Source organism: Solanum stenotomum, chromosome 12, assembly GCF_019186545.1.
Source record: "Solanum stenotomum isolate F172 chromosome 12, ASM1918654v1, whole genome shotgun sequence".
Taxonomy (NCBI): Eukaryota; Viridiplantae; Streptophyta; class Magnoliopsida; order Solanales; family Solanaceae; genus Solanum; species Solanum stenotomum.
In genome coordinates this window covers 15175471-15191540 of record NC_064293.1, presented here as the reverse complement: position 1 = coordinate 15191540, position 16070 = coordinate 15175471, and the positions used below count along the sequence as shown (strand labels likewise).

The following is a 16070-nucleotide window of genomic DNA, read 5'->3' as shown; positions in this document are numbered from 1 at the left end:
ATTTGAATGGTAGTAATTATGTAATCAAAGTGCTAATAAACTTTGATTTTACCACTTTTGACAGACTAGAGGACAGCTATGCTTTATGATAAGGGAATATCATAATCTATTATAAATCCTTCAACATTTATTTTTTATATAAGTAGAATTGAAGTGGATAATTTTTTTGGGTCTAAGTTAGTCATGTATTAATTAGAACGGCTCAAGCATATTAATGACCTAAAGCTAAAATAAAATTGAAGCTTTAAATATTAAAACATTGTTAATAACTAATAAAGAATTTATTTCCTTGAATATCCTTTTTTTATTTATTTAATAATATAATCAATTTATGTTATCTTTCATTGAATATAGTATTTCAAATATGTCAAAAATGGGTTCATTTTACTTTAATCCCACCCTTACGCGCTAACAGAGATTGTTGGTCACTTGCTCATCCAACTAAGCCGATAATAACCTCAATAATACACTAAAAAATATTCAGGCAGGTCATATATAGAACCCTCACAAAGTTAGAGCGTGTAACAACAATTTCGGCCAAAATTTGTATGTGTTTTGAACTCTTTTCCCAATAGTTATCAAATAAGAACAAAATTGAATAATCCAAAAAAATTATGTCATATAAATTAAGATAAAGAACATAAATGTCCCAAGTGAAGTGATGATGTAAACAATATTATTCACCCTAATAAAACGCATGAAAAAACAAAAATTACACACCCAAAAAGAGAGTACAAATTTGACTTTTTTTTTAATTTGTCATGTGGAAAGTAGGATAACTTTAATTATATTTAAATTTAAATTCAACTATAAAAGTTGGGCGTAAGGACGTTTGAAACAAATTCCATCACTTTAACCAGAGAAACAAACTCATCCATGATGGATATTGATTCCTTATATTGGTTGTTAATAGTAGAAATCCTCAACAATCAAACATATATGTCATCATAATTTAATTCTTAATTTTAAGTTAATTTGATTTATCAGTCATCCTTTTTTTCAGGATTAATCTAGTGTACGTACGTATATGTTATGATAGTGCAAAGATTGGATATGTATCAATAGCAATAATATTTTAAACACCCATATAATAAACAAACAAACAAAAAAGTGTGTAACGCGTAATATTTTTTGCTTCTAATAAAAAAGAACTTCACATTTTTTGAAAAAGAGATTTGACGAATAAACAATTTATGTTGAGGGTATACAAAAAAAAATTACTATTATTCTTTTATATATTAAACGTGAAATCTATTTTTAAAATTCTTAATATGTAAAACTGAACCGAGGGAGCTCGTATTTGTTTCTAATCAATTCCCCCAACATCTCCAACCAGGTGCAGAGCCTCCCTTTGGTGAAAAATACATTATTTATACATAATTATAATTATCTTTTACATATATATAGTAATATCAAATTTTCTTTGACCTCTTTATATATTTATTTTTTATATTTCAAACTCTCGTAGTAAAAATCTTCACCCCACCCAGTACGTATAGCAGGAACACTATTTGGGTCAAAATATAAAGTCGATATGTGGTGGAATTGATGCATGTGTAGTTAAGTTATAATTATTGCAATATTAGAAAACATCAAATTCTGAATTAAAAGGGCATTGTATAGTAATTTTAGGGACCACAACAACCGTCTTGAAAGGGAGAAAAAGATTTTTTTGGAAACATGCCACAATTAAATTTAAAGTTTATTTATGTTAGTCTAGTCTGGATTAACCACATGATGTGACAAATCAGATTATATTGAAAGTATAACAATTTAATTTCAACCCCAATTAATGTTGTTACATATACTCCCTCCATTCTTGTTTACTTGTCAAATATTTTTTAATTTAATTTTTCTTTTTACTTGATGTTTTTGACAAATTAAGGAAGGAATTTTTATTTTTTCCTATTATCCTCCCAATTTATTATCATTGAATTACTGTCTTTGAAAAATATAGTGATATATTTAATACCTTATCAATTAATATGGATAAAATGGTAAATTCGCTATACCAATAATTACTTTCTTATTAAATGTATCAAAGTCAAAATTTGAGAAGTATATAAAGACAGAGGGAGAGTACATTTTTTTTCACTTTCAAAATTCAACCATCTTACGTTAGAAAATAGAAAGTCAAAGTTTGAAAATGCAAGTTGAAAATAAAAAAGATTCTTTTGCAAATGACACTAGAGTTGATGTATAATATACTTCATCTTATGAATAAACAAATAACTACTACTTAGATCAAATCTTTAAGTCCTCTTTTTAGAAGAAAAATCAAAATGATGTCAAGATCGATTTATCTACGTTTGATTATTTTATTGGTTATTTATTATGTCTTTCCAATATAAATATCGAGGACTTTATTCACTAAATTTTGAGCAAACAGAAAGAAATTATTAAATATTTTTTTCTCTATTGAAATATTAAATAGTCATTTGTAAAGTGCATACAAATTTCAAAGTCCTTGTTAAAGTGGCAGAATAAGTGATTGAGCTTACTTTAGTCGATAATTGGTGTATAAGTTGAGGAATTTTTTTAACAAAGATTGGTCAAATTAAATAATGATCAATAATTATTTGAATGGTAATTATGTAATCAAAGTGCTAATAAACTTTGATTTTACCACTTTTGACAGACTAGAGGACAGCTATGCTTTATGATAAGGGAATATCATAATCTATTATAAATCCTTCAACATTTTATTTTTTATATAAGTGAAATTGAAGTGGATAACTTTTTTGGGTCTAAGTTAGTCATGTATTAATTGGAACGGCTCAAGCATATTAATGACCTAAAGTTAAAATAAAATTAAAGTTTTAAATATTAAAACATTGTTAATAACTAATATAGAATTTATTTCCTTGAATATTCTTTTTTTATTTATTTAATAATATAATCAATTTATGTTATCTTTCATTGAATATAGTACTTCAAATATGTCAAAGTTATACAAAAAATTACTTTTTCTACGAATAATATTCAATCTATAAGCTATCATTGTTAAAGAAAAATGAGATCCCTTAGATTTGGGGTCTTAAAGGCACATGCCTTTTCTTTTATACAATTGAGCCGGCACTGTGTATTAAATTAAAAAAAAAAAAAAAACCTACGGAAAAGAGTTCAAAATATTCTTAAAGTATGTAACTATGTGTTATTGAATAAAATGTATTTTGTTAATAGTAATTTGGTCTAAAAATACTTGTCATTAATAGTTTGATCCAAAAATATTCTTATTGTTAGTGTCTTTTTTCCAAATAAATATTTTTTTTTTCTTTTTATATATATTCTTTTCCAAAGAATTTTTTTTTTAATTAGCAAATATTTGTCCTACTTTAATTCGAAAAAGATTAAGAAATATGTTTTTCCTATTTACTAGGAAACGAAAATTAATGATAGTGCTATTTGATCAATTAAGTAATACTAAGAGATACGTAGTTCAGATTAACTATATATCTTATCTCATTTATCTAAATAAGACGTCAAAATGAAGAATAACGCAAAATTTTCAGGGGAAAATGCTAGTTCCACCACAACAACAGTGATAATGTTCGACCTTAATTTTCAAGAACCATAATCCCCAAGACTTTGATTCATTGGTGTAACATGTGATATATGAATTAAATGAACATCGTACCTTGTCTTAATCAAAAGTTTAGTCTTTAAGTGAAAAAAAAATATAGAGAGCAGAATAAAAAAAGTAAAAATTAGGCAAATCACATAGTATAAGAAAGAAATTACTTCCTATCCCTACTCTTTCATTAATTACCAAAAATCCCTTTTTTAGTGTCTTTCGGATACACAATATAGCAGCGTGGATACTTTAATTAATAAAGGGCGGATACTTAAATTATTAAGTTGTTGGCACGGATACTTTAATTAATAACGGGCGGATGCATAATATAGCAGCGCGGATACTTTATTAATAACGGGCAGATACTTAAACTAATAAAGTATCCGGTTAAGTTGAATTGGGGGAAAATAAGGGATTTTTGTATTTTAGTAAAAAAGTAGAGAAATATTGAGAATAAGTAAAGTAATGTTGTGTACTTAAGTAATTTGTCCATAAAATTATTTATCAAATCAAACCATGCTTCAGTTATCTAGGTACAACATGAATTAAGCCTCAATTCCAGATTAATTTGAGCTAGACCTATATGTTTTCTTTAAAATACCATCTATACATCTTGGTTACTCTAAACACCACAGGTCATTTGGTACGCGGGATGAAATAAGCATATTCTATGAAATTATTTTATATTATTATTTTAGTACAAATGGTGAGATCTTAGTTAGCTAATACCTCAAATCAAATATGAGATAAAGTTGATCTTAAATTTCATATCGATTGTTATTCTTATTTCACGTACCAAACGACCCTAGCCCACAGGGTTTATTCTCTAAGAGCCACATATTGAAGATTCACCAAAACGGTTGCTTGGTCAAACCATGGGCAGTTCTATCAAATTAAATTGTGTTGTGTAGTGACAGTACAAGTACATATAATTAAAGAAAGATGCAGTCATATCACTTAAAACATAATTCATGCAACTCTCAATAGTAAGCATTAATTAGTACCTAGAAAAAAACCATCAATAAAAACTGCTACAAGCTGATTTATTTCTTAGGAAAACATACAATAGTAATCAAATTCTAGGAGGTTAACCACTAACCATTTTTACCCAAAGATGAGATGAACATATCACACCATTTTTAAAAGGCTCAACACATACAGAACCTCTTTAATTTGAAAATTAAACAATTGAACTATGACTTACTTCATGATAAAGCGTTCATATTATACACTTCCAATTTAATTCTGCACCCAAAGAAGGTAACATTATCGACGTAATGTGCACTTAAGAACACACACAAAAAAAAATTCACAACTTGAACTAAAAATGTCTAATATAAACATTCACAGCTTCATCATGTGTTCAATGAACAAGTTAAAATTCAAGTGCCACAATAAAATTTACTAGCAAATTCAAGGGATTATCATTGTATTAAGCAGTTTTAGAACATACCATTCACTTTAAACTTGTTTCTCAATCTCTTGGAAATTACTGAATCCCCTTCAGCATTTCACTCTAGCAAGACAGATTTAAATCACCCCATTACAATAGCATAAATAATCTCCTATGATAATAGAACATTCAATATCTCTCTCTCTAATCCATCAGTCATCATAATTACTATAACATAACACTAAATATATTTCTCTGTTATACATCAGTCATCATAGTTACTATAATTGACACTTGAAAAGTAGAAATCGAAGACCTCACACCTCACACCTCACACCTCAATCGAGTCAAATCATAATAAAGAGAAAGAAGGAGAAGTGTACTAGGAAGCAAACGAGCAAACGGAATATAAGCATACAAACAGAAGTACCCGGACAAGGAAAATAGTAACCTGGACCTTCCCAACCCTTCTGAGCAAAACCAGAAAGGCTAACAAACTATATAATAAATTGGAGAAAGAAAGAAAGAAAGAAAGGCATATAAACTTGTAAGTAATTGACTTGCAAAGCAAGAATACTCAGCATAACGAAACTACAGAACAAAGAGACAATCAATTGATGGCACAAGAGTTGAAAGTGAGTTGGCCAATACCACAACTAAGACATCCAAGACGGACAGTCCGATAACTTCCACAGGTTCATATATATTGTGTAGAAAACATAGCAAGGGAACGGGGTGAGAGTCTTTAACAGGACTAAACGTCTAAACCCAAAATGAAAAATTCCATACTAGAAAATCTTCTCCATCATCGTCGTGATCTTGATCCAGCTTGTCTTGCTTCATCTGGATATGAAGGAAATAGCTCGATGTACCTTGATCCAATCTCCATATTGTCCTTGCACATAGCTTCCTTTGCCTCCTCAGCCGATGCAAACTCCACATAAGCATCACCAGTAGCTTTTCCATCAGAACGGTAGGTAATGTTTATCTTGTCATCTGTAAGGTTAAATTCCTTACCAAAAAACTTGAGAATATCAGATTTCTTACAGCGGTATGGGAGACCGCGCATCTTCAATATCTCTGTGTACTCCATTTGATCTTTGTTCTGGGCCCTCTTTGGACGAGGTGCAGGGGAAGCACGGTAGTCAGATTCATAACCTCCTTCCTTCACCTCAGCAGCTATAGCTTGGTAATAATCTTGCTTCTTGCAACTGAAAACCTCTACATATCTCCTCCCCATGTTCTGCCTATCCCTCCGAAGAGCATAATCCACTTGAATGTGACCAGCAAAGACAACAAATGCTTCTCCAGAGAACCTACCATCCTTGTTGACCACAAAAATATCCACAATGTCCAGGCCAGCAAAGAACTTGTAAATGTCAATTTCAGTGCAATCAAATGGAAGACCCCTTAAACGAACAACAGGAAAGGCAGAAGGCGGAGATCTGTTATCATAGTCAAAAGCCTGCTGATAGCCACTTGCACTGCTGTTCACTGCGAAGTAGGGATTTGATTCCATCATTCTTGGTCTCTTTGAGCCGATCTCGTACCCGTCTGAAAACCCCCCGCTCCCCAACATTGCCCTTCATTATTGATACCCAGAAAAGAAAAAAAAAACAATTCCCCCACTCAACCTTGTTAATAAGAAACCAAACCCAACCCATATTTTCTCCTACAACCTAGTTTCATATACTACTTTTCTCCAAACAAAAAACAACATTTCATGCATGCTTCCAACCAACAAGCATAATTACAAGAAAATAAAACACGTAAATTGGAGTCATCACGATAAATCAATACCTAAGCATAAACCTGAACCATAAACTTCTCAAGTTTAAAGGGGTTATTTTTTTACCTTCAATAAGTTCTTAATATATCTAGCAACACAAACAAAGTGAGCTAGATAAGACAAATAACCATGCTGAAAAAGACAATCATAACCCAAAAGTTTCCCTACCATCATATAAAAAAAAGGGGGAAATCACCTAAACATTCCAAGCCAGGATAGTCTCAATAAGTCAATCCTAAAGCAAATGTACAGGTCAAGTTTATTGCTAGTAAAAACTTCCTAGAGATCAGTAACTTTACTTTTGAGCCAGAAATCCACAACTCCCTAAAAACATGGTAGTCGTGTACACTGAAAAGGTCTACAGGCAAACCTCTCTATAACGGACATTTCTTGGATGCTATATCGAAATGTTGTTATAAAGAACATAAAACATGAGAAATTGGTTCCAAAAGAAAAAAACTTGGGCGTTATAATGAAGTGTTGTTATATAGGATAACTGTTATAGATACATGTAACTGAAATTTATCCTTAAGTGTTTTTTTTTATGATAAGGGAAACCCGCAGCCGCTATCCTTTGGGTGCGCACGGGGTAAAACCCCAACTCCTATGCAATAGCTCGCAAACCACACACTAGGCAATCCCGGTGCGACGAGCTCGACCCATAAGGAAAACCCCTTGCTTTCGCTAGCAAGGGGTTTCGAATTTGAGACCTCCAACATGGAAGTCCCAAGACCAAATCACTGAGCCACCCAGAAAGGTATTTATCCTTAAGTTATGGTGTTGAAACAATCAAAGGATAATCTTGAAGTAACAGGCATGTTCTAACCCTCAGAAACCCCATGTTATCGAATTCACCCTCCCATATATAGCAAAAGAAAGTGTTTGTTTTACAATCTAAAGGCAAAATCAACCCTTTCAACACCAGAAAAAGATTCAATAATTATTAGTTACTACATGGCACTAACACAAAGCAGCATCGAAATTCGCCAACAGAATTAGAAAACGAACATCAAAATAGAAAAAGAAATACAAGTAAACACACATGAATAGATAGGAGAAGAATGAATTAAGAATTAATCAAGTAAGATAAACTTACCCTCTTGATCCGTACATAGCTCCGCAAGTTTGCAGAAACCCTCTGACGATTCAGATGAAACGAAAATCAAAATCTGCACCGAAACCCTAGCGAACAAGTGTTGTATAAAGGCCCAGAAAACTCTCAATTGTTGTATGAGGAGATTATATACTCATTATTTAGACGCAGAAATTACTTAGGGCAGCTAAATCAAAACGACGTCGTTATTTGTGCCTATAAAATAATTAAGATATAAAGTTTTCAAAATACGGAACTCTTTTTTTACTAACAGCAAAAATAAACTAGTTTAAATATGCCCTTAGAATTTCAAATAACAAGATTGTTATCATTTGACAATAGTATTGTTTTCTTTTTTATAAATACATATGGTCAAATCTACGGTTATTAAAAAGACGTGCTAGATTGATTTATCCTTATGGACTTAAGATATAAAGTTTTCAATACATGAACTCTTTTTTTAGTAACAGCAAAATTTAAATTTGCCCTTGAATTTCAAATAACAAGATTGTCATCATTTGGCAATAGTATTCAAGCCATTAAATAGGTCCTTTTTTTTCTAGCTGAAATTAGCCACCCTCAAACCTCAACTAAATTTTAATTGAACTCAAATAGTACCATCAAATTAAGTTGGACGACATTTTGTGAAAATGGAAACAATTTCATCATCAATCGTTCTCAAATCACCAATTGCGATGTCAAAGCTAGCTATTTATCGACGTCTTAATACTCAAGTACACACTATTCAGCTCCTAAATTTTTTGCGACAAACTGTGGCAGGGGAAAGCACTACTAAGTAAATTCGATGAAATCCATGCAGAATGTTTGTTTTACTTCTAGTCATGCTCAGTTAGGACATGTGTGAAGAAGCCACAAAACACTACCAATTGATCCAAGAGGCATTGCTTGTAGCGCTTATATTAAGTGGTCTTCTGGAGGAGATAAAAAGGTGAATGATAAAAATGAATAGTGTAAGTTTGTATAGAATCTCGTTTGTTATTTCTTCGAGTGTCATGTGGTCTAGATTAATGATGGCTTTTTTAAGAGTGAAGAAAATCAATAGAGATTGGTTTGGAGAATCGAGAGACTGTGAATGAGAAAAATAAAATCTTGACCATTTAAAAGTTTAAGAATAAAATGGATTCATCATTAAAGTTTATATTATATTTTTTATTTTGAAGGTTGAAAAAATAAATAAAGAAAAAGAAAGTACAACGGATTGACTTTCAACTCAAGTATTTGGGGACAGTTTGTTTTTTTTTTTCGAAAAATAAATTAGTAGTATGAATGACTTTTCTCCCCAACATCAATCAAAAGTTCTTCCTTGACTTTATATCATATGATTTTTCTACATTTATTTGTATCGTGTTTAGATCATTTCTCTTCATCATATAAAATCTCATCAATCACTTGAGCAAAAGTATAGCTTCTACTGTAAGTTTTACAAGGCACCTGGATCTGGATATATATTGATAAAAAGAAAAAAATGTTACCTATAACTATGTTTATTTCAGTTACTATTCATGATTCCACACCTCTATAGCTACAGTGAGTATAGCTTTATGCTTTCTGTGGCAATGACACTGTTGGCACTACCATACAAAGGTTTACGAGTTACTCTTCACACTAATGTATCTTGTCAAAAATGATACAGTATTATTCGACTCATTCAGGACAAAATTTCATCTACAGATCGATGTGACTATTAATTGCAATCAAATAAATACACATCAGTAGACTGGCCATCTTCTTTTCGATTGATGTGTATCTAGAGCCTTACTCTCCTATTTGAATATTTTCCGGCAGATAAGTTTGCTGACTCTAGTGGACAATATTAACCATGGAATGACTCCCACCTGCAGTTGCATACACAGAGTTTGTCAAACATTCTTCAATAAAAAGACATTTTTGGAAGTGACGTGATTCATGAATACTGGATTTGGCACACCACTAAAGAAGGACAAGATTTGACATAATAAACGTTACAAATGAATCACAGAAAGTAAGAAATGGTAAACAAGACTGAGATCTTCAAACTCTCAGTCACATTTTTGTAAGTGAACGGACACCAAAATTATCGATCAAGGAATTCTCATAGCTAATTGAACTTGGGATTTCATAGGAAATGAGGACTGATGGAAATACGAGAGAATAAGCAGCCCCCCACCCCCGCGCACACCATCAACAAAAACCAAATTATCTTTTCCTAACGTCTTAAACTTGTCTCAAGATATCAGCAACTATACCCTTCCCAGAAATTGAGTGAGTACTCCCACCAACCTTCAAAGGTTCAAACTCAAGACCTAAGTTCATTACTAGTTCATACAGTCACAGTTTTCCTTAAAAAGAATATTCCAATCAACACTAAATCCTCACAGTAGTTACCATCACATTTTCATTCGATGGACCTCCAGATCGCCAAGACAATATCCTACCTGCAACATGGAAAGTTATAGCAGATCAGTGACACAGTCACACAATGGCGGTGAAAGAAATAAATATATATATTTACTGTCTATCCCATTGAAAGGCATGGCACAGCTAATTAGTGAAATATAAAATCAATATTACTAGAATATATCACAAAAGTCCTAAAGTTGAAAAAATGACGCTCAGTGTCAAGAAACCAAAAATACCAAGGGATAACAGATTACCGAATGGTTGCAGGAGCTGCTTAGGTATGGAAGCTACAGGGATACGCCAAAACCAGATAATCATCAAGAAGTAAGTCAAGACCTGTGTGATCAGTAGCTGATTAAGTATTTTACAATTTTAACAAAGGTTATCAACGTCTTGACTAGCAAAGCTCACATTCATTACCTTTACAACCATTAGGGCCTTTCTGTTTTTATCATATGACGATTTCATCTCTTTCATGAGCTTTTCTTGATCTGTATGGAACTAAATGTAGTTATTAGGAGTAAACGACAACAGGAACACCAAATACACCTCAATCTCATAATATTTGAAACAGGTGTATGAATCCTCGCCTTGATACCCATCTGAGAATCATGTACTCAATAATTTATTTTTACGACAAATTTAAGGGCATTCTAATACTAGAGGATCTCTTTATTCTTTCACTGATGTACAAATCAAAAAGTCAACTAGAATACTTTTTTTTGATAAAAGTTAAAGTTGTATTCTTCAGCATTAAGGGTATGCTGGCTACCTCCAAAAAGTTACAAGCTGAAACCATAATTACATAGATCCTAGGAAATCTACCAACTGTTCTCAACTAGAATACTTTTGGCAAAAATGAGATGAAATGTAAGTATACCAACTGCCAACATGACTAATCTACACTCTCAACTTACAAGAGCGCCACCAATTTGGTTCTTATGCATCCATTAAGTTCTTCTCTTTGCTAAGTCTGCATGGATTCAATGTGTCATATCGGCATCAATCGTACCATTCTTCTAGGAATCTGAATCAAGATTGAATTTGTCTGCACATAGGTGCCACAATCCCATTTAATCTCAGATCACCTTTGTTCTTCTTATGAGGGATGTAACTTGCAGCACACAGATGCAGTTTTACTTCTACACATCCTAATACCCTTATTCTCTAGATTACCTAGCTTCAGTTCCAACTTTCTTGTTGACTCCTTCACTACTTTCATCAATAAACAAAGTCAAATTTGTAAATAGCATGCATCATATGTGTATATTATTGGTTAGTTCTTTTTCAATACATGAGATACTCGTCTACATTTTCTGACTGTTTTTACACTAGCAACCACTCATGTGCACATATCTTTTGTTCCATTTATATTTTCATATGAATTACTTTCTTCTCAAACCACCACCATTAGCTTTTTTGGTACTCAATCATTGCTCCTCCTAAGTGAATGATTATCATGTGGAGATCTTTCTGCATCTTCCTAAAAAAAATCATAAATCGTCTTAATCTATGTTACTTAGACTCTCCAGAAATATTGCCGCACCCGTGTAGGATCCTCCAACAATACACTAGCTTTGGAGGATCCTACACACACCCGTCAACATTTTTGAAGAGTTCGAACAACATAGATCTTAATAGAAAATCACACCAAGTTGTCATTAGTTTTTAACCATAAGAAGGATAGTAGACTTGGTTTCTAACTATTTATGCTCTAACTGGCAGGAAAAAAGTGTCAATAATCAAAGAATTATGGAAACTTGCTACTTAAAAGGATAGTCGCTCAAATAATTTTAAGTCCTAAAAACAGGCTGGTATATTTGGCCCTTTAATATTCCTAGCTTAGTATTCATGGGGTACAACACGTGTTAATGGAACTGACCATTTGTTATGACAGCCATTGAGAACGCCTGTGTTATTTTGGAACTGATGTTAAGTTTTGATGATTTAACAAACTTCAGGATCTAACAAGGGACCAGATCCAGTCAAGACTCAGTCTTCTGGCATTTGGACTGATGATAAAGGGAATGAACGAAACCAAGGGACGAAAGTTGAAGTGGCTAGATATTAGTTTGTCATCATCAAAAAGGGGGAAATTGTTATGTTAAGTTGATTTGAAGTTTTGATGATTTAACAAACTTTCGGATCTAACAAGGGACCTGGTTGAGGAAAGACAAAAGACAGGTTGATGCACGACTTTTTAGAGTAGCAAGCTCTCAGCCAATGGCTTTGTCCCAAGGGTTTGTGTCCATTTGATAATAGTCTTTTCTCCAAACACAAATCCAAGATTTGACAAACGAAGTTTTGTATTTCTGAAAATTCATAAGCTCACTAAGAAAAAGCCATCTTCAAGGAAGAACACTCTCATGCTCAACAAGGGATCAGATGAAGTGTTGAAGCGTCTTTGTTGTATTTTGAGTTGTATCTTATGTTCTTATAATATAAGTCTACTCCTAAGTTATAAAGGATAGTAGATCGGTTGCGGCTTTAGGTTGAGTCGGATTAACTAGACTTAGTTAGTCGAATCATTTATGTTTTAGTCAAGCCTTTTTACATTATTGTTTTGATGTTTTCTTGGGTAGAGTTGCCTAGGAGTGTCAACTAGAGTTAGTTGATGTTTGGGTGCAGCAGAGCTGCTGCTTGTTTAGCTCTTATCTTCAAGATCCGAGTTGGTGGCTAGAGTTAGCCTTGTTGGGTTCTTAAAGTCTAGATCAACTAGAGTTAGTTGGTTTAGTGGGCAACACAATTATTGCTTAGTTTCCTTTGTAGTAGAGTTGCTACAATAAGGGGGAAGGGATTAAAGAGTTTTAATTCCTAGGTTGCAAGAATTTGTAATCTAAAACTTTGCGGAGTTTGGGTTGAAATCCTGTGAGTACAGGTCGTGGTTTTCACCTCCCTTGAGCAAGGGGGTTCCACGTAAAATCCTTATGCCTGATCTACTTTGAGCTATTTATTTTCCGCACTATTATTCTGTCTAGGGACCTGGTCCAGTCATCACTGGTGGACGCATACATTCTAACACCCTGTCCCCCAAGTCCTCCAGAAAATTAGGAAGCAATTTGCTGGATGCGTGCACGCTAATTGTGATGTGCTGAGAGGATATCATGGGTCAGTACGAAAAAAGATAAGATGTTGAAGTAAAACTGTTAGCACGCCAAACCTTGTTCCTTTATTTCTGAACCTAAAAAGACGGATGTTTTGCTCTTAAAGACATCTCTGTTTGGTTGTTTCACCACCCATATACTTTAGGAATATTAGTACAAGACTAATTAGTACTGGCGTAGCTAAATTTGATAGAAGTATCTCCAGGCATTCTTCTATTAGCTTGCTTTCAATGGTAGCCCAAGTACACCAGACAAAATAGAGAATTCGGGACTCTGACTGCCATTTCTAGTGTTTTCTACTATGAGTGCCCTAAGTTTCTTTCTACATGCTATTTTACTTGTCCAACTATACTTTGATGGAGAATTACGAACCTATGTAGAAGCATTCCCATAAATCAAGTCTATAAGAATTATGGATAAACAATAGTATCTATTCTTAGTATGGTAGTATATGCCATACTTTTTGCAAGCTCCTGCTCCTTGACTGCTGCCGTCCTCCTTAGTTTGGCAGCTTGTGCAAATGTTGAAGGCCTGAAATCAATATGAAAACAACATAAGCTTTTACATATCATATATACTGTACAAAATTATTATCACCTACAAAGTGAATTACCAGCCTATGACAACTCTCACTTTCTTAACTAAAATCCCAGAAGGAACAGAAGAAATACAAGTATTTTGGTTGGAAACCTGAACATTTCCTAAGACACATCATAAGTTTTATACAGCATAACAGGGAAATTATTGATATCATGTGTCTACTTAAAAACAGCAACTTTTGTTTTCACCATCTACCATTAACTATCAATATATAGTTTTCCATTCCGTATAGATATGAAGATAAATAATACTCCACCCTCTCCAATGTGACACCCTTCTGGTGTTGTAACATTCAAAAATGTTAGAGATAGTTTCATTTAATTACAATTTTTGCAACCTTCAAGAATTCAGATTCATTAAACTATTCAAGTTTTTAAACTTTGATACATGATTTTCTCTATCAAACTTACTCTAACATTCTAATCCACTATCATTGTTATAATATAAGTCAAACTAACATATTGTTTTAATCAGGTGAGGTAAAAGTCAAATTGACATCTTAAACTCTACCTCGAGTAAAATTAAAGCATATAGAATGTGACAGAGGATTACTAGAAGGATGTAACTTGTCATATTGATAGAGAAATTATCAAAGATAAATATAGATCAAGAGAGCTTTAACAGATAGAGAAAATATAACACTCATGTGCAGAACTCTTGTTGAATTCCTATACAAGATCACATAAAGATTAGTTACTTGAACAATTGGAATCACTTACTGTGACATGGCATTCGCTTCCTTTTGCAGCTGCTTAATTTCTGCACGCAACTTCAACTCTGCAGCATTTACAGCAACTCTCTGACAACAAAGACTGTTATATTAGAGATAAGACAATAGCAAAACAAAACAATTATTGTTTAAGAAAAAAGATTAGAAGAATTGTGATATATCTGAACAGGAAGAAAAAAAAGACTTTGACCTACAAACAATATGACTTCATTTGTGTTAAAACTCTTGACAAATGGATATTCAAATAACAGAGAAGATCAATAGTAAGCAATCGGTTGTCTGTGTGTATACGTGTGTGTGTATATCTATATATTGGTAGTACAGATAAATAACTCAACATTCAACCAAGTGCAACATTTAGCTTACTTGTAGCATGACTGCCAACAGATAATATTATATCAATTTTAGAAAATATAAACATAAAATATCCAGTTTCTCAGAGAGACCACGGGTTCACATGCTACATATTTTAGCCATATATTCATCTAGGAGGGGCGCATGGTTTAAACCACTACACCAATTAGTTTAAGTGTTTTTAAAGTGCCTAATGAAATATATCTCATATCTCAAGCTAAATATACACATACATACATAATTTTTCCCAAAGTTACACCTCATACGTACACACATAGGTCCGCCTCTGTCTGGATATGATATGCAAGTATAAATTATTGTATATGTGTACGTACACAGTTTCTCTCTCAAAAACAGATAAATGAGGTGACAAAATCAACAACGTATCGGATGAGAAATAAAAACACAGAGGTACATGAATCCAAATATCATACACATTGTGAAGTTAATATAAATTTTTGATAAGAGGTGGGAAATGGAGAAAATACACTGGTATTGAGTTCGACATAACGGGAAAGGTACTGAACGGCGACGACGATAAGGAATATAATCGGCGCGGCAACGGATCCTTCCATTGATTTCTCCATTTTCTTCTCCAACCCTTTCTCCTGCTTACTTTATGGATTCCTCATCTTCCTTGCGGAACCAATATCTCCGCACATCTTTCGTGTTTTCTTCTCCTTTCTCTGATTTCTGATGCAAAGTTTTGAAATTTTCACTCTTTTTCTTTTATCCTCGCTTATATTTTGGGATCAAAAAAGTTGCCATTAAAACTCATTTTTTCAATTATAAAAGGAAAAAATGACAAATATATCCCTGAATTATCGTAAATGGTATGCAAATACCCTCCGTCATATTTTTGAGACATTGGTGTCCTTGCCGTCTAAAAACTAGAGCATATATACCTTTTATAACGGACATACACGTGTCATAGTCTTATCCACCGATTTGATATTTATCGACGGATAAGATTGCGCCACGTGTCCTTATTTAGTCTTCCATTAGAGTGAAGGGCATATATGCTCTAGTTTTT

At 32.9% G+C, this 16070-nt stretch overlaps 2 protein-coding genes across 2 annotated transcripts; both read right to left on the bottom strand.

Moving 5' to 3' along the window:
- Positions 1-5555: 5555 nt before the first annotated feature.
- Positions 5556-7988, bottom strand: LOC125849332 (uncharacterized). The gene is made up of 2 exons (XM_049529403.1): positions 7853-7988; positions 5556-6550 (listed from the first exon to the last, which is right to left on the bottom strand). Exons 1-2 carry the CDS (start codon positions 7867-7869, stop codon positions 5773-5775), a joined length of 795 nt encoding a protein of 264 aa, XP_049385360.1. The 5' UTR covers positions 7870-7988; the 3' UTR covers positions 5556-5772.
- A 1341-nt stretch (positions 7989-9329) lies between these two features.
- Positions 9330-15767, bottom strand: LOC125849343 (protein GET1-like). Its single transcript, XM_049529415.1, has 7 exons — positions 15526-15767; positions 14673-14752; positions 13814-13884; positions 10670-10740; positions 10504-10585; positions 10235-10284; positions 9330-9705 (listed from the first exon to the last, which is right to left on the bottom strand). The coding sequence occupies exons 1-7, from the start codon at positions 15622-15624 to the stop codon at positions 9634-9636; spliced, it is 525 nt and encodes a 174-aa protein (XP_049385372.1). The 5' UTR covers positions 15625-15767; the 3' UTR covers positions 9330-9633.
- Positions 15768-16070: the final 303 nt, after the last annotated feature.